General features: G+C 54.3%; 1 protein-coding gene and 1 pseudogene across 2 annotated transcripts in view; both read left to right on the top strand.

Moving 5' to 3' along the window:
• Positions 1-18258, top strand: part of ZNF618 (zinc finger protein 618) — a 65641-nt gene extending 47383 nt beyond the window's left edge. The window contains exons 10-14 of the mRNA XM_088146755.1: positions 2984-3067; positions 7108-7152; positions 9844-9921; positions 11385-11486; positions 12261-18258. Coding sequence (XP_088002881.1) covers positions 2984-3067; positions 7108-7152; positions 9844-9921; positions 11385-11486; positions 12261-13774 — 1823 coding nt within the window. The 3' untranslated portion in view covers positions 13775-18258. The remainder of the gene's footprint in view (positions 1-2983; positions 3068-7107; positions 7153-9843; positions 9922-11384; positions 11487-12260) is intronic.
• Positions 18259-19079: 821 nt separating this feature from the next.
• Positions 19080-26654, top strand: LOC103049156 (delta-aminolevulinic acid dehydratase-like; annotated as a pseudogene). The gene is made up of 8 exons (XR_015797264.1): positions 19080-19950; positions 20665-20991; positions 21597-21663; positions 21831-22013; positions 22287-22343; positions 23775-23861; positions 23947-24075; positions 24499-26654. The product of XR_015797264.1 is annotated as a delta-aminolevulinic acid dehydratase-like (transcript).
• The last annotated feature ends 618 nt before the right edge of the window (positions 26655-27272 follow it).

The raw sequence follows: 27272 nt of genomic DNA, 5'->3' as shown, positions 1-27272 counted from the left end.
TTAACTTAGTACTGTTTTTATTGGAGAAAAAGACCAGAATACTGTTGGATTTCCTTTTAGTTTAGAGTTTTGTATTTTTTAAAAATGCAAACAATATAAGGATAATCTTTGATAAATCTTGAATGCCATTTATAATGTTCAACTGGAGGTATGTATGTATATGTGTGTGTGTGTGTGTGTGTGTGTGTGTGTGTATACATATATCTGAAATCAAAGATTATGGAAATTTTTATATGTATATAATTTTTTACTGGGCCTTTTTGTTTACCTGTTCAGGGAAAAAATAGGCACAATGTCCTTGTATTTAATATTATTTCAAAAGCATTTTGACCCTCCGCGTCCCACAGAACTCTTCCCGAGAAAGTTTCCAGACCAATCCAAAATTGGTGGAATTAAGAGGGTAGTAGAGCGCAGTGCCTACCGTATGTTCTTTTTCAGGATGGGTAGAATGGTAGATGAAGGAAGAGAGGACAGGGTTTGGTTGATCATTTGATCCTCTTCTTTCTTGTCTGAATGGTGCTACTTGCCACTTTAGTTGGGGGCTGGGAAAGGCCTTTTCCCATCTTTTTCTTTTCTGAGGGGGGAGACATCTTTTTAATTGCTCCTTCAGTGACTGGGCCAGGATGAGCAAGCAAAGTTTTTGGGGATCTGTGCGCGTTCATGTGGTGGATGGAGCAGAAAAAGATGGCGGGAGAGTCATTTCTTTGTAGCACAACGAGTCGTCACCGCATCTTTGATTCGAAGCCTTCTCCTTCCTTGCCTGATAAGAGAGAGAATGGTGAGACCCTTTTCCCACCCGGGCCTCTTTCAGCGTGCTGGGATTGAACTGTCAGAATTTCTGCCAGCATTAGCGACTGCTTTCGGAAGGGGTCAGGGGTCTGAACTCTTGACGGACGGTCCCTTTCTCTGCAGCAAGTGGCGGCGGTTTTGTCAGCGGTGCTGCCCTTCAGCCGAGCTGAGCCCTGGCTGGGAGATGCTTTCAAGAGGTCCTGCGCTGCGCTGCGCTGCTGGACTGAATCGTGGCGGGCCTCTCAGTTGGCTAACCAGGCATTTTCTGGAAGCCCTTGGTCTTCTGTAGGGAGGCGGGGCTGCTGTCGTGGGAGAGAGTCTTGGAAAAACCTAAGGAGGCAGCAGGCTTGGTGTGAGGACTGCTGTGTTTCCCTGAGAATGGGAGAGAAGGAGGCAATGGCGGTGGGGGCGAGAATTGTACAGTGGAGGGTGGTGGTGGGTGTCTGGACATAACAGTAATTACACGAAAGGAGCCCTGATTTTTTTTGAGCATCTGGTGCCTTAATTATGAAGGATCTCTCCTGACCGAAGCAGTAAAGAGGGATGTCACCTGCTGCACCTTGTGACTGTGGCCTTCCAGTGCCGAAAGCTGAGCGTGGGAGTGAGCCAGTGTGTTATCGTGCGCCTCACAACATTATGTGGCATTGGGATATAAGCCTAGGTTTTGGAGGAAGAGGGTGAATCCTGGGCAGCATCTCCTACGGGGCCCGTCTCACTTGTGCCTGCGGTCTCACATGCGTGCCTGGGAGGACTGAAATGGGTGTTGCCTGTCCCGTGTTGCCTTGGGAAGTGGTGGTGAAAAAAGCACTTTGGGATTCCTACTCTGTCTGTTTGGCCATTCCAGAAGCCTCGCTCAACTATTTTAAGAACAGTCTACTTGCTTTTAAGAACATTCAGGTCTGTGATAATTACCTTTGCTTGCTAGATTTCACAATTGCCTTTTTTTAAAAAAAATAGCTCCTTTTGGCATCAGAGAGTCATCGCCGATTTGGGCCTTTTAACACATGACCTTAAAGACTCTGTGAGACTCTTTGCTCTTAATACGGCACCTCCCCATCTGTGGAAAATCGCTATGTGAGGAAAAATCTGGGCGTGATGATGTCACAGCAATTCTTGGATTGTTTGTGGACCTTCCAGAGGCAGGTTATTTGGACCGAGTTCTCGAAAGCGCAGTTTCCATCTTCGATGGCCCTTCCTGCATCTCAGGAGATGGCTAAATCCACGTTCTTAGCGAGGGATAGCAGGGAATGATTGCGTAAGGATGGTGAAGACACTGGTTAAGATACTCAAATTATTTGAAAGATTCCTTATGTGTCCAGCTAAGAGTGAGCCAGATGTCTTCAGAAAGTTGTACTTATCTTGGGGGGTGGGGGTGAGAGGGGAGATAGCTTATGGCCTGGTTTTGTGACTGGGACATGATTACCAATTGCATCAAACCATGATTCATTGTTTCTTCCTCAGGACTGAGAGAGCATTCAAAATCTTAATAATATTTATATACTTTTATTTTTTATTATATTTTAATCTTCTCAGTAATGAGAGTCACCTGGACTTGTAGCAAACTGAAAAAAACAGAAAGACAATAAACAAATGGAGCATAACATTGATTTGCAATTAAGCCCAGGCTGCAGGATGGGATGATCTCAACTCCTCTCCGGAGCCCATGGAGCTGTACTGCTCAGGCGGTGCATCTGCACACCGCACAATGACATAAGCAATCTGGGGTTGCTTAGATGGGCTGTATCACGGGTGAAGGCAAAGCAGGTACGGTAGTGGCCCACAGTGATTCTGATGACCGGGTGGTTCAAGTAGAAAAGTAGTCGGAGAGAATGGAATGAGTTAGAACCTTTATGTACTGCTCTACTACTCTTCTATTTTCAGTAAAATTACACAGAAACGTTGCAAGTTGTTTAAAAATGATATTCCTCTGTCACTTGCATCTGAAATTGGTACACTTTACCAAAGCAGGCCTCTGCCACCTGATTCTGATGTTTGGCAATGTCTTTAGCAGAATCTTCCAGCTGCTTACAGCCTGGTAAAGACTCTGGTCCCGTTTCCCAGGAAGCCAGATTTCAGGGTGTTTTAAACAGCCTGAGAGAAAATATTCTTCTCTTTTCCTGCTCCCCACCCAATGTGACTGCCTGGGATCAACACTCACCAGTCCCTTTGTGTCTTTCCTTATTCTCCCACCCAGCAGAAAGCGCTTTCAGTCGGAGAGTGGAAAGCAAAATGCAAAACAACTTTGAAGAAACTAACAGCAGCTCCCAAAACTCTAGTGGTAAGTACCTGCATTTCCCCTGCAATGTTGCAAATGTCCCCTTTTCCCCAAGGATGAGCAAAGAGGAGGATCTGGATCTGGGCTTAAAGGGGACTCAGAGAAACAGCTGGACAAGGAGGGACATTCCTGGTTCCTTGGTGTTCCTTGCAGTTGCCCCATCAGTTGGCGTCAAGGGCTTTTTTTCTTGATCTGGCCAACTGGGCAGGTCCGTAGAAGAAGAAGAAGAATTTATTAACCTTGTATGCTGCCCAGCTCTCCGTGATGCTGGGTGGCTCATAACAATCAAAGACATCTCAATAAAAAATAAAGGTAAAAGATGGCAAGCGCTATGACGCGAGGGGTCTTAATCTCCTCTGCCGAAGGCCTGGGTGAAGAGCCAGGTCTTTGCGGCTCTTCTAAAAAACAGCAGAGTGGCGGTCGTCCAGATCTTGAGGAGAACCTCATTCCGGAGGGCAGGTGCTGTAGGAAAAGGCCCAGTGGGAGGGTGTGTAAGGCCTGTTGCGAGGGAGCCTTTTTCGTACCTTGTGGATCTGCCTCAAGATGCAGAGGTTTTGCCTGCTGAATCAGAACACGGTCTCTCTAGCTGGAGAGGTCCTGTCTAAGGCCAGAGAGAGGCTGCGTTGCGTGTGGCCAGGAAGCAGAAGCCGTGCTGCTTTTCAGGATGTCGCTCACACCTGCTCTCTCTCTGCAGATCCCATACGCCAGTGGGACCGTGTGGTATGGGGCTGGTGGGTCAACTTGCTGCTAGTGGTAACCTGTGCATGTTCTGCTCAGCTGCCTATTTGAGAGAACCCCCTTCACCCCCAGCACACCTCAGCTAATTGGGGAGAAGCCAGTTGGGAAAGAGGAGGGAAGACTGGTAGAAGCTTTCGTTTGGACTCTGTTGCCTGTCGTTGAAGGGGGAAGAGAAAATGGCATCTTCTTGTGAGGGAGAGGAGAGAGGGTGGTCCTGCAGTTTATCTTCATCCATTAGAGCAAAGCCAGTTCTTTCATAGTAAACCGTTCCGATCAATTTGGAAGGGACTGATGGTAAGCAGCAGTGCTTGAAATGATGTGAAGTCTGATCTGGTCTTGCTAAAAGGAATCCTGATCTTTTTAATTAATTAATCTAGTTATACTTTCCAATCAATAAAATAAGCCTATTGATCATCAAATCAGAGTTTCCTTGTTTTTAGATGGTACATAGTCTGAGAAAGTATTCTGTCAAAAGCATGAGAGTTGCAGAGAGAAACTCTCTTTTACTGAAACGTCTCAAGCCTCCACTTTCTTGGCAAAATGGTGATGCCAGTATCGCAGAAAATACTCTCTCTTCGGCATCCAAGGGTGAAGCCTCACCTGCATTTTGAGATGTTCTGTAATCCTGGGTCTGTGGAGTCCTTGGGGTTCTCTGAGCTTGATTGTTTTCTTCAAGAAAACCCTTAACTAAATGCTGCAAGCCTGGATTTAAATTCCCTGGGAAATAAAAAGCATCTTGGCTTCCTTACGTGGAAGTCTTTTTTGAGTTCCAGGTGATTTCTGCAAAAGCAGCTGTAATACAAGCTAGAACTGAAATGCATTAAATTAACCTTTTTTCTTTGAAGTATGTCTACACAAACTTGATTATGCACGTGGCAGGTGCCTGAGTAACATCTGTATTTCTTGTCTTGGTATTGTACATCTGGATCATCTCTTTTTTAAAAACAAGAAATCATAAAGTAAGTGAGCAGTGCCTCGTGAACTGCAAAAATCCAGATGGAGGTGAGGAAGACTTTTAAAGGATGGCTTCTCTGCCTGGTGTGGGTATTGTGCCTCGCTCTAGGCACAGGCAACCCCCGTTTATGACTTGGGGAAGGAGGAAAGGTGGCAGCAAGAAACCCTGATGCTCCTTTGTCAGGGAGGGGGTGAAGCTGAAGGGAAATGGAGAACGGGGAAAGTCCAGAATTCTTCATCGTAATCTCTATGATGCACAGGTTGGTCCCCAGTAACGTCCCAAAGTCTAAAGTTTGGTGGAAGCCCTGCCCCATTCCACAGCACCCCAAGCGTGGGCACTCCCCGCCATTTCTCAGTTCTCCTTTGATCACCACAGCAGTAGCTTTTCAGTTTCTCCTTTGGCTTGTACGGCTTGCCCGTGCTTTTTCAAAAGTTCCTACGGCACAGCGCTCAGCTTCCATCATCACGTGGTCTCTCTTTGTGCCTGGTGTATTTGGTTAAAGGGCACAGAGTCGGCGCACACCCTCCCTGTTACGCGCCGTGGAAGCCTGATTACCTTGTGATCCTTGCTGCCGCTTGTGTCTTCATGGACGGAAGCTTTGAGTGCGGCAAACTCCATTCCTGAATCGGCCCCAGAGAGACCCGGGTGTCCCCTTTGCCTCTCATCCTCGGTGTGTCAGGAAAGAGCAGCTGCAACAGATAAGGCTGAGCTGGATGTGTGCTGCTTTCGAGTGGGATGTCTGCAGTACAAAGGAGAACCTTTGTTGCTGGCGATGGACAAATGGACGCTTCTTATGTGACCATGGGGGACAGGAAGGTGACGCTCTGACGCTCCTTTCTGGAATGCAGATTCAAATGGGGACTTAGTGGAGCTCGATATACGCCATCCATCTGTTCTGTTCGGTTTTGAAGTCCTCCACGTTACAAGAAGCCTCTTCAAATGCAGAAGAGTCTCTTGGCTTGGCTACTGGAGATCTTCAGGCATGGGGGAGTCTTCTCGCCAGCTTTGTTGCTCTCCACAGTAGTAATGATACTGTCATAGCATTAAGCAAAAGACAGTTGGCAACGGTTCGCGTGGCTCGGTAAGAAGGAGGCCGCGTTTCTTCATGGCGAATGTGTAACTCGGTTGTGGAATTTGCCGGCCCGAGAGGTGGGGCGTGGCAGTTGGCTTAGGTGTCTTTAAAAGAGCACCTGATCATCGGAGGACGGGGGAGAGGTTGGCTGCTCTGGAGAGATCTGAGAGACGCTGCATCCATCCGGCGGTCAGGGTGATTTTTTGGGAAGCCCGCGGCAGTTTTTTCTTCGGGACGTGTCCTCGGAAGCCCGCTGCTGCAGAAGCACGCTTAGTTGCCAGCCGCAAAGCTGCTTCCTGTTCCCCAGCTGCCCTAGAGAAGACTTCGGAGTAACCCTGTTGTAACGCATTGCTTCCATTTTCCCAAACGGTTGGGCGGATGTAGGAATGAGGCAGCTTTCCCAGGGTCTTCGGACTTGGCAGACCTAGGTGGCCCGGCTGGGGTTTTTGTACGTGCTTGTCAAAGATTGCTTTACGGATGGCGTATTATCAGCAGAGGTCTTAAAATCAGCCACTTCCTAGACTGCGCGGTTACTTGGCGGTTTGGGGGCCTGTTGCTCTTAGGTCCTCGGCATAGCGCTTGCATTACTCATGGGGTGACTTGGAACTGGCAGCCCAGCCCGCCCCACAGAGCCATTACCGTGGGAGGAGAAGGAAGAGAAAGTGTGTGTCTCCTTGAAGTGCTGAAGGAAAGTAGGAGAAGAGGGGGCCCAAGGGCAGCCCCTCTCCCCCCCGCGCTCTCTAGAATCCATGCACTGAATGATGGCGGCGAATGGGTGGGTGAATCCAGGAAAGCGAGGAGCTGGGGTCACTAAGGAGGCATAGCCCCTGAGGTGGACAGGAATCGGTTCAGACCAGCGTCTTTTGCCACTCCCTGGTGGTGCGCTCTTGAGAGAATAAGAAGTACTCCTATGCCTGAAAGGGGGTGGGGCAAATTGAGCGGCTGAGGGGACCCCCTTCTGCTGTTAGGGGTGCTGCCGCAGCCCCCGCCTTTCACCTGCCGATTGGCCAGATCTGTGCCCTTTCCGGAGCAGTTAGAACAGCCTCTCTAGCGCCAAGACGCTGGCAGCCAGTCTAGGAGCACCGCTAAGCCCGACCCCGATAACCCTCAGCCAAACTGGCAGCCGCCCCCTTCTCAGTGCCTTGTGCTGCCCCGTCCCGCATTGCAGGCTTTGCCTCAGTCCCCAAATGAGAAATGAGAAACCAACCGGCTTCCAGAAGGGGGGGAGGGGAGGGGCTCGCCTTGGTTTCAATGTCTGCATCTCTTTCTTTTTTGCAGAAACCGCCAGTCCTCTGGTTTCAAATCCTTTACCGCTTTTGCAAAGTAAGTGCGACGGACGTCCACGCTGCCGTGTCCAGGGGGTGCGTGCGCCCGGCCCCTCTTAAATCACGCCCTTCCCCGCCCACACACACAGAAGCCTTTTGCCATTCCCTTTGCTTCAGCTTCAGTCACTGATTCAGCTCAAACGCTCGGTTAGTGTCAGTGGCCTAAAGCGGACGGAGATCTTTCTCGGGGTCGGTCTCGTCAGCCCTGCCCCTTCCCGTTTAGCCACGGGCTTCTAGGGCAGGCCCCCCATCTCTCAGAAGCAGCAGTTGAGCAGTGGGGCCGTTTCCCAAGAGGCCGGTGCGCTCACGCGTTGGCCCCGGCGTCTGCGCTTGGCATGGGCCGGCCTTTCACGGGGGCGGTTGGGGCAGCCGTATGAAGGAAGCCATGCTAGTCTGCAGGAGGTGCTGAGGTCCTGGGGCGAGCTGTACCCGTCAGCAACCAGGTTACCCAGGTCGGTGGTGTACTTTGGACTAGCTGTGGATTGGGGAAGGAGCCCTTGCCCTTTGGCCACGTCGGCCCCCCAGGAGGCGGGCTGAGCTCTGCTTTCCGAAAGCTTGCCCGCTCTGCAGCTGTGGTGCCCCTTTTTTATGGCCGCTCTCCAGTGGTCCCGTAACCACCTCCCCCCTCAGAATGGAGACAAAACACAAAAGCAAGGGCCGAAGTTTTAGCTGGGGCAGGGGCGTCCTCAGAGGCACGCTCCCGTCTTGCTTGCACAACTGTAACCTCCGGCAGTCTTACGCAGCTGGACGGCGGTCATAGATGGACGTAAGGTCTGGGCGCGAGGTAGATTTCGGGGGATTTGCAAGGTGGTTTGGTAGGAGTGTCTTCTTGGTGCTCTGCTCTGTGCTGACAGGCACACCAGGCTTTTGGCTTCCCACAGTCTCCACTCTGGGCTTGTCCTGTTCCACCACAGGAGGACTTAAAATCGTTGACTAGATTTAGATGCTGCCAGTCTTAACCCTAGATACGGTAGTTCCCCTTAATATAGCCTGGCGTTGGTCTTTTAGTGCTAAGTCTTTGCATTTTATCTTAAGTACAGTCGTTGTCCTAAATATTTTCAGTACTGTGAATGATAGTCTAATTACTACAGTCTTGTGCTGGGCATTTTAGGTTTTTTACCCCTCTGCTTAATGCTTTATATTGATGCCTGTTGAATTTTCTTGTTCTCCAGTTGCCAGACTGTAAAAAATTCATTTTGAGCTCCTATTCTGAGTGCAGTTGTTGCTGCGCTGATGGGTCTAAGTGAATTTTGTAATCCAGTCATTGTTAACTTGTTGCATCTGTACTGAGTCTGGGGCTGGACCCTGCTGAGAGCTGTTTTGTATTCCAGTTCATCGTCCTTGATCTGCACCGCTGGCATCTGAATGCTGCTGGAGCTGAAGTCTTGATGTCTGTTAGTTTTTGGTCTTTGGCTCCCAGAACTTGGCCTCGTGATGGCATGGCCTTTTGGGGCCCGCCAGCTGCACTGCACAGAGCTCGAGGCGATAGTAATGAAGAGCGCCCTTCTCGTGTCAGGTGGCTTTCCTTCTCGCCTCAGCTGCCCCTTTCGGGTGCCAAGAAGTGGTGTGTGATAAGCCAGAGGTCCCTTGCTTTGGCCCTTTGAGAGCAAACATGGCTTTCTCCTGGGGCCGAAGCTCTTAAAAATTGCCTTATCTGAAAACCAGCATCAGGGTGTGGCAAGTCATTGCTCTGTATGCTTTCTTACTTCTTTTGAATGAATGTGGACCAACAAACATTAAAAATCAAAAACCAGAATTAACAAAAGGACACAAAGACTCAAGATTTGAGTGACTATTATGTTTGCAAATTGATTATTTGACCCAACACGCAGAAACCATATTAAACACCAGTGAGTTCTCTCCTCTTATTATTACTGTGGGCTCATCAGCATGCACGGCCTTTTGCAGAATGGCAAAAATATTCTAATACTGACCTGGTAACAGAAGACTGGCCCAGGAAGAAGCACGTGGGTAAAAAATGGGGATAAAACAGGAACGTACACAACTGCAGATGAATGAGCTGACTGCTCTCAGTGCCGAGGTAGCCAGAGCTCTGGGTGGTCTCAAAGGAAGGTTCGGCCGCGCATGGAGGAGCAGGCATCTGGCCACAACTGAGTGAACTGCCTCGGGACTGTGTGCTGGTTGGGGGGCAGCATCAGGTCCCACTGCCTGAGTTGTGTAAGTGCTGCGCTCAGTGGGCTTTTGGTCTGATTCAGTGTGGCTCCTGGAAGAGACCACCGAGGAGTGCGTTTCTCGGTTCTCGGGCAGTTTGTGAGGCGGGAACAGAAGGAAGCTGAAGAGGTGCTGTGGGTACGAGGCAGGCTTCTTCCCCTCTTACTCTGCTAACAGTTAAGGACCAGGGAGGATGGGATTGGTCTCACGCTCTTTGGCACGCACGCTTCTCTCTCCCCTGTGTGAGGCTCCTATATGTGCTGAGTGGGCACGTTCCACATGTTTTAGACTACAACTCTCGCAAGTCCTAGTCATCCTGGGCAGTGGCCAGGGCTAGGCTGTGGGAGCTGTATCTTGAAGACCTGGAGGACAGGTCTTTAATTAATTAGTATTAATTTTGTTCCTAAACGGCTTAGAGATCAAAACTGCACCACTGTTACCCTGCATATAGCGGGCTGCAGCTCAGTTCCAAGGCAGCCAAGTCCTCTAACGCTCTCTCTCGGCCTCCTCCTTTTAGAGCCATACACCTGTGGGGCCTGCGGCATCCAGTTCCAATTCTACAACAATCTCCTTGAACATATGCAGTCCCACGCAGGTAAGTCTCTCGGTTGCTCTAATTCTCATTCCAGGGGACAGGTTAAGACATCTGTAAGATACTTCAGGGAGGAGCACCAAAACCTGTAGGAAATCTCTTACTGGAGGTGAATGGTCTCTGCAGTTTGGTGGAATGGTCTGTGTTAAAGTTTGTCTCTCTTCTCTCAAAATGCGTGTTTCCCCTTTCTGTAACTAAGGACAGTGTCCAAGCAGTTATCCTCTCTTCCAACAGTGAGCGTTGGCCAACAGACGCATTAAGGCTGAGATAGAAACCTTTAGTAACCTGTCAGAAGCTCCAACTCTTGGTGGGCGGGCATAGTGAAAATTTGATAAAACAGATGATCCTGACTGTTTCTTGGAAATGTTCAAGCAAGATGGGAGGACGATGGGAGGGAAGTTCAGGCTGAACGACTGCTAGCTGGCAGAGAAGGTTAAGTAGCTCTTGTTGGGGAAAGTGCCGTGTCAAAGGCAGGGCAACCCTGGAAGACGTCAAGGCACCATTTTAGCCGCATGCTTGAAGGTGGTGTGAGAATTGAAACTCGAAGTAGCAAGTGCCTCTCTAGAGGCCTCATTGCGTCCTCTGCTTACTTTCCCCCTTTGACTTCAAAAACGAATGGTAAAGGCTGGATTTAAATGTTGCCATGACTGGGAAAGCACAAGGCAATTTCAGGCTGAGTTTTACATCTTTGAAGAAAACATGTAGAAAAAAGCCCAAGGCTCCCTTGGGGTACCGAGAGATCACGGCGGGGAACGATGACGGGCAAGCCGTGTCCCCCAGGCCTTCAGCAAGGCTGCTTCTAAAGGAAGCAAACGGCCGTCGAGAGGGACTGGTCCTCTCTCTTCCTGGGGGGTTGATATGTGGCATTGAAAGTAAAGCTCTGATCTGTATGCGATTGAGTAGGATGGTGGTGATGGTGAAAGGATTTCGGTCTCCCTTCAAATGCATCTGCATCTCTCAAGACAGTTGAGTAGGTTTTCACTAGCTGTGTGGTTCAGGTGCAGCTGCTGCAGGTGTGTTGCTGCTGTGGAAAACTCAGATTTCAAGGAAAGGAAGCAAAAATAAGAAAGCCGCCGCTATTGGAAAACATGGCACGTGGTGCACTCCTCTATTACAGATTTGTGCTAAGACCTGCGTTTCCTTCCCAGGGGCCCCGCTTCGCCCTTGGATTTCTCCCTTTGATAGGGAGTATGGGAACATCTGTCTCTGTGCGGCTGTAATTTCACTCAGTCGAGACACGGGGTGGCCCTGATTAAAGGCAGCTTCCAGCGGTTGAGTTCTGGTAGTCGAGGGAAGCGTAGGGCGCTGACTGCTGTTGGCTTTCGTGACTTTGGGGAGGTGTTTGGAATTCTGTGAGTTGGGGCGCCTGAGCTGAATTGCTGCTCCCCTTCCTGCTGCCACGAGGCTAAGATAGCGATACGTCTGTGTGAGCAGTAACTTCCTCTCCTCTGTATTTTGCCCCTCAGCTGACAATGAAAACAACATTGCCTCAAACCAGCCCAGGTCACCTCCAGCTGTGGTGGAAGAGAAGTGGAAGCCACAGTCACAGAGGAATAACTCCAACAACAGTACGTACCATCCGGAGAGCCAGCTCCGGAGAACCAGTGGAGTAGGAGGAAATGGACAAGCTGGTTTCTGGGGTGCCCTGAGTAGCATCATACTGTATCCTAAGGAATCTTGATTCTCGTGGACTGGTTCCCTGCTTAGCCTCCCAGACCAAGGCTCCTGGCTTCCCTTCTCCGCTGTATAGGCCAGCTGGGGCTACCGGCATCCGGAGGATACAGGCTCCCCATCTCTCTTTGAAAGACTAAAGGGAGCGCAGACTCCCTTCTTTATGCAAAATATTTTGCCCCGTGCTCCTCGCCCCGAGGGTTAGAATGCAAGACCAAACAGATTTATCTCCAGTCATCCTCCCCATTGCCCAAATTGGCCAGTTGGTGCCCTTGCGGGTGGGCAGTCGTGCCATTTTTTCCTTAGCTTCTTGTGGGGGATGGCAACGATGAAACAGCCTGGGTTTGGGAAACAGCAGTGGTGTCCTAATGTTCTAGAAGGAGGAAGAAGATGATTAAAAAAATCAGTACTTGCTCTTCCTTGCCTGTCAAAGAACCCCAATTCTTTATCAGAATATTTTTAATAGGTGCGGGGGCTTATTGGAATGACAACTACATCCTCTGCAACGGAATACTTGCATTTTCTTCATGCCAGAGGGATGGAATGAGTGTGCACTCTAGTCACCAGTGCATGTTGCTCTTTTTTAAAAAGTATCTTCTATAGTTTTTATTGGCAGATAATTTTAATTGATTTGCAGTCTGTTGCAACCGTTTTTCCTTTCTTGTCTGCAGCGTCAGCTGGCAGTTCCCTCCTGAACAGCCCAATCCCCGAGAAGGAGCGGCAGAACATAGCAGAGAGGCTGCTGAGGGTGATGTGTGCTGATCTGGGGACGTTGAGCGTGGTGAGCGGCAAAGAGTTCATTAAGCTGGCGCAAACTCTCGTGGACAACGGTGCCCGCTATGGCGCCTTCTCTGTTACGGAGATCCTCGGCAACTTCAACACGCTAGCCCTCAAGCATTTGCCCCGGATGTACAACCAGGTGAAAGTGAAGGTTACTTGCGCTCTTGGCAGCAATGCCTGCTTGGGCATTGGCGTTACCTGTCACTCGCAGAGCGTTGGCCCCGATTCCTGCTACATTCTGACTGCGTACCAGGCGGAAGGCAGCAGCATCAAGAGTTATGTCCTGGGGATCAAGGGGGTGGACATTCGCGATAACGGGGACTTGGTCCACCACTGGGTGCAGAACGTGCTTTCCGAGTTTGTTATGTCTGAGATCCGGACCGTGTACGTCACAGACTGCAAAGTGAACTCCTCCGCGTTTTCCAAGGCAGGCATGTGTTTGCGCTGCTCTGCATGTGCCTTGACCTCAGTGGTGCAGAGCGTGCTTAACAAGCGCACCCTCCAAGCACGCAACATGCACGAGGTCATAGAGCTGCTGAATGTCTGTGAGGACCTGGCAGGCTCAGCAGGAATCTCCAAGGAGACCTTTGGCTCCCTGGAGGAGACCTCACCTCCCCCCTGCTGGAACTCCATCACAGACTCTCTGCTGCTTGTCCACGAACGCTACGAGCAGATCTGCGAATTTTATAGCCGGGCCAAGAAACTGAACCTTATCCAGAACCTCAACAAGCACCTGCTGAGCAACCTAGCGGCCATCTTGGCTCCGGTGAAGCAGGCCGTCATTGAACTGAGCAACGAGAGCCGGCCCACGTTGCAGCTGGTGCTGCCCACCTACGTGAAACTGGAGAAACTCTTCACCTCAAAGGCCAACGACGCAGGCATTGTCAGCAAGCTGTGCCACCTGTTCCTGGAAGCCCTGAAAGAGAACTTCAAGGTCCACTCGGCGCACAAGGTGGCCATGATTCTGGACCCTCAGCAGAAACTGCGCCCAGTCCCACCTTACCAGCACGAGGAGATCATTGGCAAGGTGTGTGAGCTGATCCACGAGGTGAAGGAATCTTGGGCCGAGGACCCCGAGTTTGAACCTTCCTCCAAAAAATCCCGGACCTCAAGCGAGAGTTCGCCGACTCGGGAGGAAGATCGGTCGGGCAAAAGCGAGGTCTATGACTACTTGCAAGAACCCCTTTTCCAGGCCCCCCCCGACCTCTTCCAGTACTGGTCCTGCGTGACGCAGAAGCACACCAAGCTGGCCCGGCTGGCCTTCTGGCTCCTCGCGGTGCCAGCCGTGGGGGCCAGAAGCAACTGCGTCAACATGTGCGAACAAGCCCTCTTGATTAAGAGGCGGCGACTGCTGAGTCCTGAGGATATGAACAAGCTCATGTTCTTGAAGTCCAACATGCTTTAAAACTAGGATGGGGGTTGGGGAGGGAACGGCATCCTTCCAGAACGCGTCCCCGCCACATGCAAACACTGTTCCAAACCCAGAATCCACTGTGGACCTCATTCGGAATGCCCTGGGAAATAAAAAGTGCTTTTTATACATATATCGATATCTCTATATTAATATGTATATAAAAAGCTCTGTGGAAAGGAATGTGGGTGAGAAGCACACCTTTGCTAGAAACACACTCCTTCCTTTAGATTTCTGTGCAAACTTGATAAAACATCCTCCTGTTTTTCAAGAGGGCAGGCCGGTTAGTCTGACATCTTTAGGCAGCTGAGTTTCTAAAGTAACTTGAATGGTTGTTTCATTCTTCTTTAAAATAACCCTTCCCTTCCCCTGCCCCCTTTCTGTTTTACTTCCCCCTCTTCTGAGCCCTGATGCCAGGGGCGGTCTGCCTTGATTTCTGCCAGTTTCTGGCCACACTGGGTGGCTCCTACGAGCCGAGTGTCCCCACAGGGGCGTTCACGCTTTCCTCTTGGCGACATAAAAACATTTCATGTTTGCAGGCAGCTGTCTTTCAGAAACCCCCAAGTCAGGAATGGAGATTTGAAGAATTAAAAAGAAAAAATCCAGGAGAAAAAAGTACCTGACTTTGATACCAGTGACTTGACTTCTCTTAAGGAAAAAAGGGGGTGATTAAAACCTGAAATAATAATAATTTGCAGTAAAGGATACCTAACCCTCCTGTCAAAGTCCCTGTTAGCTGCTCTGTCTAAACTTGATGCCCATTTGGGTCTCTGTCTGTGGGCTTGGGAGGGGCACGGGGAAGAGTTTCTTGTCACCTCGAGATGCCAGCAGCGAAACATCAATAGGAATATCTTCCCACCCAGCTGGCCTGCACCACCGCTCTCCATCTCCTGACCTCCAAAGACACTTGGCAATGTAAGAACTTTCTTTTGATATTCTTGTCCGGTCTCCACGTTCAGAGCAATAGTTGACCTCAAGGCAGTTGTCCTTCGAGCATCGCGTTTCTGGCTTCACTCTTCCTGGCGAGGTGGCAGAAGGTAAGAGCAGAGTCAAGATGCTGGGATTCTCCCCGTGAGAGGGCCTTGGGCTGCCGGCACACCTGCTCCGGAGCCTGGTGGTTTCTCTTGGGCTGCATCTGGTGGTGGCATTTTGGTTAGGCAGGTCCAAACTGCAACATCTGTCAGTTGGTGGCTGGGGAGGTGGGGTGTAGCTTTGTCATGGTTTTGTTTTTCTTAAAAAATACTGTTGGCAAGAGGAGTGGAAGTGCTTTGGGGCTCGTCCTAGTCTCCGCTCAGCTCGCCTGCTGCCGCTGGGGGCGCTCTTGATCTAGCAGCAGAGGTGGCTTTCCCGGCGGGAGAAGAGCACGCACCGCCTGGCCTTCAGTTGAGCCGCCCCAGCGTGGCTCAGAAGAGATGTGCCCCATTGCTCTTCTCTTTCACCCACTCTCTCCTCCCGCCGCCCCCAGGCTGGAGACCCACCGGCCGTTGGAGACGGCTGAAAGCGGCTTGGAGCGTGAGGCTGTCTGTACTCCAGCCCTGCCGGCCGCTGGGTAAAGTGGATCCCCCCCGCCCCGATCAGAGCCGGGGACGCTCCACTGCAGCGCTTGCTGCCGTACAGGCTGTGTGGATTTTGCAGAGGCCCCCGTTTAACACTGAGGGAAGGGGGATTGTGCGAATCCTTTCCCTCTGAGGGCGGGTTAGGGGCTGCCCCGTTCCGCGGTGCACTTCTAAGCTTTACATTCTGCTCAGGCGAGGCAGTGTCTCCATCAGAAGGTTAACGTGACCTTTGGTGATATTTAGATTACAGTAACTCTGGTCTTACCAAACCGTGTTTGTCATGCAGCTTAAGTGGTAAAGGGCCTTTGAACATGGTGGTTTCTTTTCCCGCATCAAATACCTGGACTGGACTTTTCACTGGAGGGTGTGGTTTTTGAAAACTTGATGGGATATGTTTCTCCTGCTGGTCTCTCCTTCATATTCCTTCCCTTCCTCCCCTGAAACACTGGGGTTCTTGTGAGCACAGGTTTTTGCATAGTTGACTCTTAAGGCTGGAATTCTGGAATTCCTATTATTAGAACTTTACCATTTTGAGATAGTGGCATACCTTGCTCCTGCCTGTGGGTAATCTACCTGTAAATCCGTGTGTGTGAGTGTGCGTGTGCGAGATATATATATATAAAATACATTCTTTTCTATCCATGTGACAGCACTGATCCAGAGGAAGTAAAAGGTTTCTAAAGCAGTAATTAACTTTAAGCAGGAAATTTGAAACTTAATCTCCAAGAGCAATTGCTTAACATGTTAAATCCACCTTAAGTGTTCTCATGGATCTGGTTATTACAAGTTTTCATTGTTATGAAACGCAGGCCTATCGCAATCAAAATGACGATAGGAGAACTCCATACTGAATCTTTTTAAAATTCCAGAATTCTGAGTTTTTAAAAAAAATTTTTTAGTTAAATGCACACGCAAGAGAATGAAATGCATGGAGCCTTGCTCACAGGTGCCACTGTGTTTGGGGCATGGACAGGCCCTGTCACCTCTACAATTAATTCTGAGACTCCGGGGATGCAGTGGGAGAGAAGAGAACGGGGGGGGGGCGGTGTGTGGCAGTCAGACGCACACGGAAGCCGCACTTCTCTTTTGAGTTCTGGACAGAATACAACTAGGTCTTCATGCTAGAACAGCAATTGTGTGGGTGTGACTTCACAAGCAACAGGAATGTCAGAGCAGGAGAATATCTGGACGTACCTTGCGCGGGGTGTCCCAGGGTGGCATATTGAGGAGGAAGGTGGGACAAACCCAGAATCTGGAGCGATGTTCTGGGAGACACTAGGGGTAGACAGAAGTTGGCTCCCCGTTGCCTTTGCGAAGCTGGTTTGGAAATGGGGTTGGGGAGTGGTTGCGGGCTGCCAGCCCCTCCGACCGGTGAGGAAGCTGTGGTCCGTCTTCCCAGGGGGTGGTCCCCGCTTCCAGCGGTAGCGGAAGAGGCCGACAGTCATGGAGGAGCAGAATGCCCAGGGAAGCGGCTTGGGGGGCCCCCACGCGCTGGTTCACGTGCGCCTGGTTCTTGACCAGCCACCGAGGCAGGCTCTTCCCGACGTGTCTCTTTTCTCCCGCTGGGGCTTGGGCCCAGGGTTTCTCTGTGTGCCATCTGTCTTGAGTTGGGAGTTGCTCCTCAGAAGCCACGCTCCACTGGAGGAGCGCCTTCTGAGCAAGAGGGGGGCGCTTCTCGTGCCCGGAACAGCCGGAGGAGGGTGCCCGTCTGTGCTTCTCAAAATTGGTGACTCCATATCACCGTGAAATACTTAGCGGAGGTGATGCCAGGTGGGTGGCATCGTTGCAGTGATCCCCGAGAAGTCGTTTCCCCCTTTCCCTCGCCCCTAGGCAGACGACTAGGGCCGGGCTGATGAGTTTTCTAAGCATGCGCAATTCCTAAGATGGAAATGTGTTTGCTGATTGCTTGGGCACCAAAGCGATCAAGGAGCGGGAGACTGCTTACCTCAGCAGTCGGTCACTTGGGGTCTGAAGCTGCTGCAGCCATCTTTAGCATGGGAGATGGGAGAGCCAAGCAGAAGGGTGAAGAAACTTCTTAGGTGAGAGAGGAAAGGCCTCGAAGCAGTTCTCCTTGTGGGCAGGGGTTAAAAGAGGACGGAAGGCCTTGTTCTGACGGTGCAAGCCACGCGGTCCGGTCCGGTCCGGTCGGCAGATGTGTCCGATGCTAGCTTGGGCAGATGACCCCTCCCCACCTTTTCTACCTCTTTGGTGTTTATTGAGAGCTTCCTCTGTCTGTCAAACTGCCAGCTGTCTTCACAGAAAAGCGGTTTGGTCTTCAGCCACTCCGCTAGAGTAGATGCCCATCGCCCATCGTTGATGCTTTCCGTGATGTGGAGGTAAAAACTCTTGCAAACGCCAGCAGGAGCCAAAGCCGGCGACAGAGTCGGCCAGCCTGCTGCCCCCCTTCCCCCTTGTGAATTGGGGGGCGCAGGAGGGCAAGGCCCGGCCCGGCCGGCATGTGGGAAAACCAGCGATGCGATGCGATATGATGCGTGTGTGCGCGCGACACCTGTGTTGGATAGCTTGGTGTTCCTGGCAATACGAGGAGATGCTTCCTAGCGTGCATCTCGCTACCTTGGAGAGTTACAGAAATCTAAATGTCATCTTAAAGAAGAGATAACAGAAAAGTTTAAAAAGTATATACAAAAAAATATTTTTTAGGCCAGAGTTTTCTACAGGTATTAATGAATATTTTTCTTAATCCTCATAAGTTTTACTGTGTTTAATATTTCTTAATACCGGTAGCATTAATTTATACTTTTGTAGCGACACACTATTTTTATAAAAACGCCACCACTGGCTTGTCTTCGTGAGGGGGGGAATTGTGTGAGGGCGACGTGCTGACCCATGTACTGTATTTAAAAAGAGAAAAGTTATCTACTGTCACGCTTGCTGTGTGTTAATAAACAAAAAGGAAACTTGTGCGGTGTCGCGTCTTCTGTGGCGGTGTCGGCGGAGCGCTGGCCGGGCACAGACGGGGAGGGGGCCTCGTGGGTGGCTTCGGCTTCGGCTTCGGCTTCGGCTTCGTCCGAGCGGGGCTGGACGCTTGTGCAGCGCCGGGGAGGGGCCCGGGAATGGCTGGGGGCTTCGGAGTGGCGGCTGAGGACTGCGCTGGGCGTGGAGGGCTCGCCCAGACGGTGCGGCGGGCGGGCGGGCCGAGGGCCTCGAAGCCCGGAGGGGCGTTTGAGACCCGGCGTGGGACCGAGCGCGCCTCTCGCCGGTTTCAGCCTGGCTCCCGAGAGCCCCTGATTTTGGAAACCAAGCAAGCCGTGGTTCATACACGCGCGTGCCCTGAGAGGAGGAGGAGGAGGAGGAGGAGGAATGCGGCCGAGCTGTAGCCGCGGCGTTTCTCCGGGGCATCGGCGGGCCAGGAGGGGCGCGCCCTCCCCGGGGACGAAGCCGCGAAGGGGCGGCCTCGGGGGGCGCGCGGTAGCCCCGGGGCCCGGGGAGGCCCGCCTGCGGAGCTCCGGACAGCGGCCCGGTTTGCGTGGGGAGTGGCGGCTCGATGGCGTCTGTGTCCCTTGACCGTGCTTCACTCGAGCGACGTGGGCGGGGGGGGGTCGTGCGCCACTCGGAAGCTGCGCGATCGGAGCGACTTGCTTTCGGAGGCGGGGCGGCTGAAAGGAGGCCAAGCGGCGATCCCTTTAAGGGGGGGCGGCGCGGGAGGGGGACGCCGCCGCAGCGCTCGCCGGGGGAGCCTCCCGGGGGGGCGAGGGGGCGGTGCGCCGGCGGAGCGCGGGGGCCGGGCCGGGCCGGGCCGGGCCGGGCGGGGGCCGCTGCGTTGGGCGAGCGCTGCGGTGCTTCCACCCGGGGCTTCGCTCGTGGCGGGCGACGGCCGCTGCCCTCGACGCGCGGCACTTCGTCTCGTAAGTGGCTCCGCGGAGCGCAGAGGAGGGTCGTGGAGGGGGCGCGGCGCGGCGGCGGCTTCAGCTGCGGCGCTCCTCGGCTTCCGCGTGAGCTGCCGAGATCTTGCGGGCGCCGAGCCAGAACGGATCCCTCGGCGCCGGGGCGCGCGGCTCCCCTGCCCCCCCGGGGCCCGCGGGGGTGGCGCGGCGCCTTGGTCGTCGGAGGGGCTCCTCCGCGGGCCCTTCCCCGATGGCCGGGCTGTCCGGAAGCTGGAGAGGCCGCCGCCGCCTCCGCTCCTGACGGCAGCTCCCCTGCCTGGCCCTTTCAGGGACACCCCGGGCGCGGTGGAGCCGATCGCCAGCCTGCCTGGCCGCGCTCGGTAAGCGACGGCGCTTCGGCCGGGGGTGTCTTGGTCGCCGGGCCTCGCGCTTCCTGTGCGGGTGGGCGGCCGCCCTCCGGCAGACCGGCCGCGGAGCTGCTGCGCCGGAGCGGGGACTCTGGCCAGCTTGAGCCCGACTGCAAGGGCTGGGGGCGAGGCCCGTCCCGTCCCGTCCCGTCCCGCTGCCCCGGTCATCGCCCAGGCTCTGTCGCCTAAGGATCGGCAGGGGCGGGGAGGAGGCGGTCGTCAGCTGTCCTCCCTCCTGAAGAGGATTCCCTCGCCGCGTGCGGCAGCCGATGCAAAATTGAAACGTTCCTCCCGTGCTTCCTGATTCTTCTGCAATAACGCAGCGCACAGGAAGTTTTTACCCACTTCCCGGGAACGCGAATGTGAGTTCTTAAGATGACTTATCAGCTGGTGTGTGTGAGCCCCTTTGCCTGGACCCTGTGGGTGGCCTGGGAGATAAAGGGCTTTGGAGGGGCTCTTTCCTCCTCTGGGAAAAGCTCTTCTAGTTGGCTGCCCTTTGGAGATAATGTCTCTGCAAAACCCCGGCTCGACCCTCGGGGAGATGGCAGGGTGCGCCTGTTGCTCCCTTGGCCTGCTTGTGCAAGAAGCAGTGTGCCAGTATTCAGAGAGGTCTCCCATCCTCTTCCTTGCCCCACACGCTGCTGCTTTGAACCCTACTGCTGCTGCTGCTGCTGCTGCTGCTGCTAGTTTTCTTCAGAACTGAGGCCATGCGGCCGGCTTCTCTGCGTGTAAAATAAAGTGACCAACCGCCTTAGATTGCTATGAGTAGCACTTCTGAAAGCAGCGAGAGCCACGTGAAAAGCAAAATTGGCTTGCTAAATTTTAAATGACCAGCAGGCTTGAAATCTCAAAGGAACTGGAGCGGGTGGATTCTCTTCTATATATCACGTTCCTTATTTTTAATCCTGGGGGACCTGTGGAGGAGAGCTGGAGTTGGCCCCCCAGCCTGTAATGCTCCCCAGAGCCTTCTTGGGTCTCTCTGGAAGACCAGGGATGCAGCCAAGTCTTCTGGGTCTGCCTCCCCTTCGTTTTCGTGCCCCTGCTCAACTCACAACTGACTCCTCCCCACCCCCCAGATATGGTGTGGACAGGCTGGAGGAGCTGCTGGCCCCACTGCTGGGTGATGGGCTGAAGTGCGTGCTGATATTTGGCGTCCCGAGCTGGGCCACGATGGCGCGGCACCGAGCTGCGTCTCAGCCGTGGGTGGAGGCCGGGGCTGCTGAGCAGAGGGCCTCGCTTCTAGGCTCAGCCTCCGCAAGGCGGGCAGGAGGGCAGTTGCTTCCCCCGCCGCTCCGCAGGACGAGCGTGGCTCTGCGGCCGATGCCGAGGACGCGCCCGTCATCCAGGCCGTGCAGGCGATCTGCTCTTTGTTCCCGGGCTGCTGATTGCGTGTGATGTCTGCGGTGAGTGCTGCTGTGCTGAAGCCCTTGATGCGGGTTGGACAGCTGTGAGGGTCGTGTAATGCAAATGCCCTCCCTGCCTACAAGGCCGATGGCGTAAGCAGGCCTAGTGAAGCCTCGCTGAGGGACGGTGCACTGATGTTCTGTTCTCCCTCGTTCTCCCATGCATGCGCTTTTAGGTTTCACCCTCCAGCTATTCTTAGAATTGTTAGGGTTATTCGATTTTTATCCAGCCGTTTGCGTATATTCTTTCATCCAACTCAAGGTGTGAACATACTCCTGTCACCTATTTTCCCCACAACAACCACCCTATGAAGTGGGCTGGGCTGAGAGAGGGACCGGCCCAAAGTCACCCAGCCGGCTTTCCTGCCTAACAGAGGCCTGGAACTCCCAGTCTCCTGGTTTCCGGCACCTGAGCCTTTATGCCAAACTGGCTCTCATTTTTACTGTCTTAAGGACTAGAAGCTTGATATTCAGACGCCCAAATGGCCTAATAGCAGTCGTGTGTGTTTCTGGGAAAGGTGCCAACGCCTCCCTTTTGATCTGGGCGCAGAGCAACTGGAGGGCGTGGGAAGAAAGGGAGGAGTAGCTCTTCCTTTGCCTTGCAGGCCTCCTCCGGCAGGACGGCACCCTCCAGGAGGCTCGCCGAGGTGGCCCTGGCCTACGCCGAGGCAGGTGAGACTCTCCGGCTCTTTGCCGCGCTGCGCTTTTGGAGGAGCTGCTGGGAGCAAGCCAGGGCGGGCAGACCTGCACCGGTGGCTGCTTCGCTGGGCTGGGGACTGGCCTCTGCCGACCACGAGGCCCCCACCCCTGGGAAGACCCTTGGCCTCTCTTCTCCCCAGTTGCGGGGCTGACCCTTGCGTTGTGCGGCTGAGAGGGAGGAGCCCGGCTGGAGAAGCTGCCACCGCAGTTCACGCCTCCTGGCCCCTCGCCCAGGCTGCCACATCGTGGCCCCCTTGGATACGATGGACGGGCGCATCCGTGCGATCAAGGAGGCCTTGCTTGCGAATGAACTGGGCAATAAGGTGGGTGTGAGGGGCCGGTGGGGCCCCGAGCAAGCGCGGCCAGGCCTCGCAGAGGGACCCGTTTCCTTTCGCAGATCCAAGCGTCCAGGCGAGCCGCTGAGACGTGCGGATCCGGGCCCTGAGGCCAGGAGCCGGGCCGTTTTCCGAGGCTCCGAGGCTCCGAGGCTCCAGCTGTCCGGGCTCTGAGCAGCTGCGGGGGGCTGAGGGAGCCGGCGGGAGCGAGTCTGGCCCGGGGAGATGCGGCGTGTGACGGCCGCCCTCTTGTCTCCGCAGGTGTCAGTCCTGAGCTACAGTGCCAAATTTGCGTCCTGCTTTTTACGGCCCTTTCAGGTGAGGGGAGCCGGGGCCGTTTCTGCCCGCCTGCTGGGCCGGGGGAGGGATCCCCGTGGCCAAAGGCGCAGCGGCCTCCCCCCCGGCCCCGGCTCTTTCCTGCGGCTGGGACAAGGGAAGGGCCGGCCGGCTGAGTTCTGAGGCTGCCGTCAAGGCCTCGGCGGGGCCCCTTTGGCATCTGGGGGGCGAAGACAGCTCCGTTTCCTTCTGGTTTGGGCAGAGACGCGGCCTTGTCCAAGCCCGCCTTCGGGGACCGGCGGTGTTACCAGCTTCCTCCGGGATCTCGAGGGTTGGCGCTGTGGGCAGCAGTGAGTGGCCCTGGGGGATGCCGGCTGGGCTTGTGGAGAAAATGGGCCCTGGGGGGGCTGCTTCTCACCCCCCGGATGTTCTCCACAGGCGTTCCCTTCTCGGGACACGTTTAGTGGGGCCCAGCTGGACTGTCTTCTCGCCCCCCATCAGGCAAGGCTCTGTAGGCCTCTGGGTGTCACACGGAAGGGCAGTGGTGCCCTCCAACCTCGCGGTGGCGCCTAGTAATGCTCTGCCAGACCTTTCCAAATGCCAGCTTTGCCCTGGCCTCTTCTGGGAGGAAGGAGAAGCCTTGTCTTCTAATGCGTTTTCTGCTCAGGGGTTGTCTTGTTTTATGCTTCCCTTTTCAGTTTAACTCTCCCTCTGTACGTTTTACTTTTAAAACCATTTCTAATTTATCTCTGGGATGACCTACTTTGAGAAGGCAAAACCAAAACTCCAGGGTGAGGAGCAGTCTACCCTGACTGTCAGTTGCGGCAGAGATGACGGCCGTCTTTGCCCCATGCTTATGGACTCCCTGGCCCCTGAGGTGGGCCCTGTTGGTGAGCTTCCGTGAAACCCTCATGCAAGGCAGACTGCTTCCCGCAAGGGACCGGGTGAAAGTCTGTTCGCAGATCTTGCTGTGCTGAGAGAAGTAAACACCTTAGCTCGCTCCTCTCATTACTGAAACAGGCTTCCACCCTGTCTGAGAAAGTGTTTTAAAGTGCTTTTTCTGTTGGGGAACAGACGACATCCCCTCCCCTCCCCAGGAAGAAGGAAGTGCCACCGGACAGACCCAGTGGATGTACTACCGATGTCCCAAGCGGCCGAGGGGAGAGGGCAGAAAAGGAGGCAGGAGGGGGCGGACGTGCAGGCTTTAACCCAGAAAATAAGCTGTGTGTGGACGCTGATGGCAAAGCCTGCGATGCCCTACCTTGACCTCGTGCGGGAAGCGAAGGACATGGAGACCTTGCGTGTGTGCAGCGGAGCCAGGCCAGGACTGTGGAGGTTCAGGAGTGTGAACGTTGTCTGTTCCTCCCGCCCCAGCGCAAGGGCCTCGGGTTCAGCTCCTGGCCTTCCGGCAAAGTGGCTCTGCTACACGTCCCCTCTAACCACCTCCCTCTGCTGTATTTCCCCCACTCCCAGGACCGGGATGTGCAGGAGGGGGCGGACGTGCTGATGGTAGAGCCTGGGATGCCCTACCTTGACCTTGTGCGGGAAGTGAAGGACAAAGTAAGCCGCCAGAGAGCGGGCAGTAGCTGGTGGGTGCAGGGGCCCACCTCCCCCTGCTGAGAAACTTGGGTGTGTGTTTCCCCAGCATCCTAGCCACCCCCTGGCTGTCAACGTGTCTCCGGAGAGTCCGCCATGCCGTGGCACGGAGCGCGGGCCGGGGCCTTTGACCCGAAGGCGGCAGTGATGGAGGCCATGGCCGGGTTCAGGAGAGCAGGTGAGCGAACGAGGGAGGAGGAGAGGCCGGGGCTGGCCCTGCCAGTGCAGCTGGTGTTGCTCCTTGAATTCCCTTCTGAAGAGGGGGCGAAACAGTGGAGGACTGAAGGGGGACAGCTGGAGGGTCGGCCCCGTGACAGCTCTGTCCAAAGCCAGGGACGGCGGAAGGTGGGAGGGGAGGAAGGGAGAGAGGAAGGTGTGGAGACCAGGAGGGCCGGAGGACACGTTGGATCCCTGGGAGATAAAGCTAACGGGCTGCCTTGCCCGGTGGGGAGTGGTCCTTCGCTGGAGGTATTCCACAGAGGCCGGGATCCTGCCCTGGTGAATCTGCTTCCAGCCTGGTTTTTTCGGTGGCTCCACAGCAAGAGCTTTCATTAAGGGAAGAGTTTTGTGCCGTTTCGTTTTGGAAACGCTTCTCTTACAGGAGCGGATATCATCATCACCTACTACGTGCCTCAGCTGCTGCAGTGGCTGAAAGAAGAGCAGGCGTGAAGGCGGTCCCCTTTCCTTGCTGCCCAGACGGAAACGCGGAACAAGTTGGAAAAGACCGGGGGGCTGAAGGCCTAGGGACACTTTTCCAGCTTTGGAAGATTTTGCTTCAAGCTTTGCACAGCACTGCCTTAAAAGCCCCTGATAAATTAAAGGAATTTGGACACTTCAAGTGATGCTGTAACAGAATTTCCAGGCCCCTGCTGATATACTTTCTTTAAAAAAAAACAAAAACAAAACAGTTCCTTTTCAAATACTGCCAACAACGTGCTGTTCCTTGCTCTGCCAGACTTCGGCCACACTGGTTGGCTGCAGAATGTCCGGAGACGCGTGTGGACCAAAAGGCAAAGCGCTTCCCTCAGGGAACAATTAGCCTGAGAACTGCCCTGTAATTGCAGAGGGCCTTGTGAGGTACCAGAAGCCCATCCTCGGCCAAAAAGAAGAAAGCCAAAAAAACCTGTTTCTTTTAATTCGTAAGCTCTTAAGCAGCCTGGTATCCGCCCCGAGGGGGCTCATTTCCTAGGATGTAGGTGCCCGAGATGCAGAAATTCGTCTGGATTTTTAATTTGAGGTTTTGTGCATCTCGGTTTGCTTTTCAACTCCACTTGAGCAGAACGGTCTTGTAATGCACTTCTCTTACTGGACAGGAGTAGAAAAGGAGTTGCTCGATCCACACGGCCTGGAGAGGAAGGAAAGAGCTGCTGCCGCCTCCCGTCCTCACCAAGCTTGTTTGTCGGCATCCGGGACGGTTGGTTGAACTGGGCTTGGACAGGCGAAAAACGGAAGACCTCGGTGGCGTCGTACATCCCGCTAGCCTATAACGCGTGGCATTTGGCTTTGGCTTAGCGTGAGGTGGGAACCAGGCCACTGTGGCTGGTTCAGCAAACCATGGATAATTCCAGCTGCGTGAACCCTGCTCTGCTCTTCTGTTCACAAAGCTGCTGCTCTTGCCGCTGCTAGGCCATGGTTCTCCCTCGGAGCGAGGCACCTCTCCCCTGGCCACGTGGGCACTGGCAGCCAAGCATCTTCCGCCATCCGGAAGGAAAGCTTGATGCCGCGGTGCCTGTTTGCCCCCTCAGCAGGTGGGTTCTTCTGCTTCGCTTCGCTTTCTCCAGCCTGTCTTTTGCTGTCGTCGTTCTCCTCCTCCTCCTGCCTTTTCTGTAATGCTGTGCGAAACCTGGTGAGCAGGAAAGATCTAGTCTTCACTGAGGGAAAAATAATTCCTATGTGCGTAGATAGCGATCTGCTGCTGGTGTAGGTGAAGTCGGTGCCCAGCTGCGGGCGTGCGGGGTTGCCGTTCTGGCTGCGTGCTGCTGCTGGGAAGTCGTGGGAGGGGTCTGAAGGGGGGGAGGAGAGTGGCCCCCTCGGCTGTGGTGGCCCCGTCCATTCTGCAGCCCCAGGTCCTGGCGGAGGGCTGAGCCCGCGGCAGGCTCCAATCTCGAGAGGTGGCTGAAAGCAGCCTGTGGGTGCCGTGGCTGGCCGGCCTGCCGTTCTTCCTCTGGACCCCAGCAAAGGGTTTCTGTGAGGGGATCCGCTCCCTCCCTGTTGCATGGCAGCGATCCAAATTCGCGTCGGTGATTTTAATGCCCATTTCAGCTGCAGGAGCTGGCTGCAGGCTTCTCCAGGGCCCGCAAAGTTGCAAACAGGCAGGCGGGGGTCTGTCGCACCTGCTGCTCAGGCCAGAGGAGGGGGCTTCCTCTGGGGACGGCGGTGAGACGGGGTGGCGGGGAAGGGCTTCTCTGCAGCAGGTGAGGGGAGGGTGCTGCGGCTTGGGGCTTCGCTTCAGCTGGGCGAAATCCATGAGGAAGCAGCGGCGGTCCCCCCCCCCCCGCATCAAGCGGGGCCGGTCCATCTGCCCGGCGGGCGCCTGTGATCTGGAGAGGTGGCGGGGCCCAAAGCAGCCTCCCCTCGAGTGGAAGCCCGCTTCTCCTGCACTGCTGCTGGGCTGGTAGACTGCGTGGCGCGCCCCGAGGTGTGGAAAGGTGCCGGTTGCGCCTGAGGGTGCGTGGCCTGGCCCGCCCTTGCAGAAAGAGGTGGAGGATGAAGTCGGCTCGGCTTGGCAGCCCCGCGCCCTCCTGCCAGAGCCCTGCCTTCCCTCTGCCTTTGCAGGTCTTTGCCCGACTGCCAGCGTAGAAATGAAGCTGATTATCTTAGGTCTGAAGAGGTGCGGGGGGGGAGTAAGGGAGCAGTTTGCTTTTAAGGGGTTCCTAACATGACCCCACGGCAAAGAGGCTGGAGCTACCGTCTCTGAGAGCGTCGAGCCCCCTCCCGCTCAGAGGGCTGATCGCTGGAGGACTGCCGTGTGCGAAACCGCCATCCCAAGAGCCTTGCGGAGAACTTTGCTAGGTTTCTGGGCCAGGGAAAGGCCAGGAAGTTGATAATTCCGGTTCCCTTTCTGCTTCATTGGTTTGTACTTTTAAAAATACTGCCCTGCTGTGAATGATTACCGTGGTGTCTTTGGAATTTCTTCTGAAGGGGAGGATAACCACCAGCCTGGGTTTCTCCTGGGGCCCTAGCCCTGGAGCCGTGTTCTGCCAGCCTAAGACTATCCTCGCGTGAGACTCGCCTCGGCAAAATCTTCCCCTCGAGAGTTCTGGGTCTGGCGTGCCAGATTTAGAATGGCCGGGAGCTGATGGAGAGCAACGTGGAGGTGCCAGAAAAACCCCTCCTACCTTCACTTTGATCTGCGGGCACAGATAGAGAAAGGCT

The sequence above is a fragment of the Python bivittatus genome, unplaced genomic scaffold (genome assembly GCF_059951505.1).
Source record: "Python bivittatus isolate LINGU-HERP-01145 unplaced genomic scaffold, Pbiv_v1 ctg000160_np1212, whole genome shotgun sequence".
Lineage (NCBI taxonomy): Eukaryota > Metazoa > Chordata > Lepidosauria > Squamata > Pythonidae > Python > Python bivittatus.
This window is presented reverse-complemented; position numbering and strand designations above follow the sequence as displayed.